Raw genomic sequence first — 4887 nt, forward strand, 5'->3', positions numbered from 1 at the left:
CCTACACAGAGACCTAGCGGCACTGGCTCAGCCTATCGTATCAATGGTCTCTGTCCATGTCAGCATAAAACTTCGAGGGCTTACCCTTCGACCCCAGGGAGTCGCCAAGCTTCGGTTTACTAGGAGGTGACACTCATGGAATTTGAACCTAGACTGCCCGTCAAACGGTGCAGCCCCCTTCCCACTATGCCAAACCCCTTGGGTCTACCATAGTATGAATGTTGGCAACGGCTGAAACTTAAGAGAATGAATGTTGAACCATGAACAAGCTTGAGCCAAGTTAGATAATATATTACGTGTTCATTAAACGCACCAACAAAGGAAATATTTTCCAAACCAAGCTGTAGCTCTAGGTGCCTGTCTAAAATTTCAAACATGAAGACTTGTTTGAGTTCAGAAACTCCACTGTAGGAAAGTCAGATTGACACACGATTCTTAAGAAAAAAGAAACTATATTGTTGATGTCAATTTAATGCACAAGTGACATAAAGATACAACCAACTCGAATCGGCTCTGAGTCTTCCTCGTCTTAGTGACTACCTAACATTTAGCTACAAAGGAATCCACTTTACAATGGCATCCGCATCAACTTTTAACAAATTAGATATAAATTACAAAGGAGGGGATTCATTTTATGGGAATAAATGCTCATTGGATGTAAATTCTCATTGACTAACATAGCATTCAATATAGCAAAGCAGGCTTTGTTTTAAACTTTGAAGGATGAGCATAGGGGACAGATTTTATTGGGGTGTGCAGTTATATTAAATAAAAAAAGGAAATCATAAAGTTTTTTTTTTTTTAGGGAAAGGGAAATCATAAAGTATTGAACGAGAATATTAAGGTGGCAAATATTTGGGGAGTACAATGGGGAATTTACCGTATACGCCAACAAAACGAAACATTGTGCTTTAATAATCTTTTCTTTGGTTTTGGTTTTGTTTTTGTTAATAAACAAAATCAACTTTTCTAATAGCGAATAAATTTGAATTAATTCTTGTCAAAAAATAAATTGGAATTAATTAACCAACTGCTATACCTTTTGTGGTGAATACATCCAACTGCCACAAACTAGGTCAGATTGTCCATACCTAACATTTTGTACACCCAAAGATGCTCCTCCATCCCCATCTGTCACCTACCAATCTCTCTCTCTCTCTCTCTCTCTCTCTCTCTCTCTCTCTCTCTCTCTCTCTCTCTCTCTCTCTCTCTCTCTCTCTGAAACAATTAGAACTACCAACCGTGGTCATGTCTGAATTTCTTCGGAAAAAAGAAATTCTAAAAACACAAATTTCCCTCTCTCTACGTTGAATGAAACAACTATGAATTTCTTTGGGAAAAATCAAACTTCTAAGACAAATTTTCTTATATGTCACTACAACAGAGCATAGGCTGCTCTTGCTATGTAGTTGTTAACCACACCAGCATAACCTCTCCCGCCCCCCCACACCACCACCTCTTTCTCTCTCTCTCCGGTGTATAAGAAAAAAATGAAGAAGGTAGGAGAAACCATAACAGAAACAGAGATGCAATATTCACAAAACCATCTTAAAAGCTACACTTTCTTTCTATGGAAAGCTTGAAATATTGCAAACTGCACAAGGAGTCGATTTTTACATGTATTCTTATTTTCCTTTTTCCTTTACTATCTCTTCTTTTTCCGCTACCACAAACTCTATGCGCCCCATAACAGTAGATTGGAAGAAGCTAAGAGAGAGAGAGAGATTCCAATCAAAGGACGCATTTATCTATCGATAGAAGGAGAGAGCCTGATAACGAGACCAGGGAAGACATCATCAGGGTCGTGGATGTGGGGATTCCTCTCAACAATATAAGGGTCACCACACTTGTCGCTGATCGTATGAAGCGTCTCCCCTTCCTCAACCACGTATATCTCATCGCAGGGCCGCCGGGGAATCGCCACCGCTCCGGCGACGCTTGGCCGCGCCTGAGAGAACAAACCCACCAAGATGAGCGCCACTAACACCACAGCGCAGTACCATGACACTGCGTCCACTGCAGCTGCCGCTGCTCGACTCGGCCTATGAAACCTCGCCATAACCATTACCACCACCACCACAGTTTATGGAAGAGTGGAAACGAGGGATGCGTGAAGCGAAGCAGACGTTACTCCTGCTTAAGTAGAGGGGGGGTGGGGAAGGCTCCAAGGGATAGAATATCCCATTCCTTTCAACTTTTCTTAAAATTACTGTGGTGTCCTTTGATTTGGGATAGTCATATAATAACAAATGACTGAGTGGATAAGGGCTCTGCACACTTGGCTAGGTTGATCTGCTTAAGCCTTCCAAGTTGAAGGAAGTTAAGAGTTTGATTTCAGAAGCATGTGGCCAAATGGGAAGCTGTCTTTAGTGGGCACAGAGGGACAGACCATGACTCAAATTTATGGTCGATGTAACATTTCTTGGCCTGCAATGAGAGAGGGTGGACGTGTCGGGTGCTATCACATTGTACACTTCCAGTGTGCTGCTGCACCTGACCACCCTCTATCGCTTGTTTTATTTATAAAAAAAAAATATGATTCAGTAGGTTGGTGATGGTTTCTTTCTTGTGTGACTCGTGTAAGGGAAAATGCGTTTTATCCTCCTACTTTTGTTGTCATACAAAGTTTTGGTGGAAGGCATCACGTTTCCAGAATGAATTTTTATTGACATAAATTGGCATAGTTAGTTTGGTTGCGGACGACTTTGACCTTAGTCTAGGTCCCACTCTTCTTATCGTGCTCAGAGAGAGAGAGAGTAAAGTATAACCTCCCATCTTAAAATAGGCAGCATAATCCCTAGCTACACCTAACTCCAATAGCTTCAGTCTCTGTGTGTGTGTGTGTGTGTGTGTGTGTGTGTGTGTGTGTGAGAGAGAGAGAGAGAGAGAAGTATAACCTCCCATCTTAAAATAGGCAACATAATCTCCACACCTTACTCCAATAGCTTCAGTATCTGAGAGAGAGAGAGTAAAGTATAACCTCCCATCTTAAAATAGGCAACATAATCTCCACACCTAACTCCAATAGCTTCAGCATCTTTCTACTCTTCAACAGTAACCATATCCAACACGGTTTCCATTTCAGTAGCAAAGTTGCTGGCTTTTTTCATTCTCTAGAGGCTAGAATATAGAAGGAAAAGGAATGCCAGGGCATTCTTTCTTGGGGAAGCTGTGGCTACAATTTCCACTGATCAGTTTTTAAATATTCCTCCATATAGTAACTGAATAGTTTAACAATCAAGCCTTGCACATTCCTTTCTAGCCACATGCTTTTTATATTATTTAATATATATATATATATATATATATATATATATATACATACATATCCCCCCACAAAAAGATGAGATATCCTTATGATAGCTTTTGAGCATTATCTATATATTCTGTGCATAGGGTGAATACATTTTCTCCCCTGCAAAAAATATGGAAAACCCTTCATCATAACTTTAATGTATGATCGTATATGATCTGGATGCATTGATAATACAATATGTACTTGACCGTTACTTTAACCCTTAATGATAACTTTAATGTATGATCTATATGATCTGGATGCATTGATACTACAATATGTACTTGACTGTTACTTTATTGTACAAATCCTTTTGATTTACGTATATCCAATCAAAATAGGAATATACCTAACAAAAACTTTGTTGGTAATCCTATACTTTGAGTCCAATACATAGAGGTTAATTCAGTTCAATTTGAACCATTCATTCTTTTACCCCCCACAGCTTTCATATGTTAAATTTGAATCTTGTTGCCTATTGGCATTGATTGAACCCATTAAAATTGCCAGTCCATATGTAGAGCATAGATCTTGAAGGCTACATCTTTTATTTGATGATGTTATTTGCTAATCATATTGATACCCCAGCAGATTAACTCAATAAACTCAAATCAAATCTTAATCATGAGTCTTACTTTTCAAACTTACGAATGTCTCCGCCCACGAGGGCTCCTTTGATACGACAAGAGCTAACTTGTAAGTGTCATCAAGTCGATGGGACGTCACAAGTTCGAAACCCATAGGTGACATCCTTTGCCATATAAAGTTGAAGCCAGGTGTAAGGAGGACCTTGAGGGTTTTACCAAACAGAGGTCATCCAATGTACAGTCGTTGACGAATTGCATGTATTTTCAGTTTATATTAGGGGTGTCAACGGGTCTGGTTTACCAGAACCCAACCTGGACCAAACCCTATAGGTTCTGGCTATAGTGACAAATAAGAAGACTCAGGTCCAGACCTGAAGGTCCGATTGATTCATGGACCCAGATATAGTTTGTGAAATTTTATACCCCACCCGAGTTTGGATTAAGACCTGCAATTTTTCAATGTAAAAATGATCAAAAATATTTTTTTAATGAGTATGGTTCAGGTCTGGTTCATGTAGTTCTTATCGGGTCCGGGTATGGTTTCTCTTATAGTAGTCCAGATTAAACTTCAGTCCTAGCCCAGCCCTGATTCCATATGAAATAGATTTTTATCCATTTTTGTAGCCCAGTCCAGTCCTAGCCCAGCCCTGACTGCAGCAAATAGTTTGATTTGTCCATATGAAATAGATTTTTATTAATAATTGTAGCCATTTTTTATTTTATCTCAAAAAATTTTTTTTTGGGGGCGCTGCCCTCGAACCCCCGACTATCGCACAAATAAATTTTTTTTTGCTACACCCCTATTTGCCCCTCCCTCACATGAATCCTAGATATGCCCCTGCTCGATACCACACCCGAAAATCTGGTCCAAGCTGTCTGATTTCAGCTAGGTTTGAACCAAACCCGACCAGTGATATCTCTAGTTTTTATATATATATATATATATGTGTGTGTGTGTGTGAACATGTATGCCATTTTGGAAAGGTTCAAGAGCAATGAAGGCCT

At 39.6% G+C, this 4887-nt stretch overlaps 1 protein-coding gene across 1 annotated transcript; it reads right to left on the minus strand.

Moving 5' to 3' along the window:
• Window positions 1–1744: 1744 nt before the first annotated feature.
• Window positions 1745–2059, minus strand: LOC149842648 (uncharacterized). The gene has a single exon (XM_090000710.1). It carries the CDS (start codon window positions 2057–2059, stop codon window positions 1745–1747), a length of 315 nt encoding a protein of 104 aa, XP_089856836.1.
• Between the last annotated feature and the right edge of the window lie 2828 nt (window positions 2060–4887).

The sequence above is a fragment of the Nuphar pumila genome, chromosome 3 (genome assembly GCF_984573655.1).
Source record: "Nuphar pumila chromosome 3, dmNupPumi1.hap1.1, whole genome shotgun sequence".
Taxonomy (NCBI): Eukaryota; Viridiplantae; Streptophyta; class Magnoliopsida; order Nymphaeales; family Nymphaeaceae; genus Nuphar; species Nuphar pumila.

What these genes read in the sequence shown, in the direction of transcription:
- LOC149842648 (XM_090000710.1), bottom strand. Translation starts at nt 2,059, where the DNA reads ATGGCGAGGTTTCATAGGCCGAGTCGAGCAGCGGCAGCTGCAGTGGAC.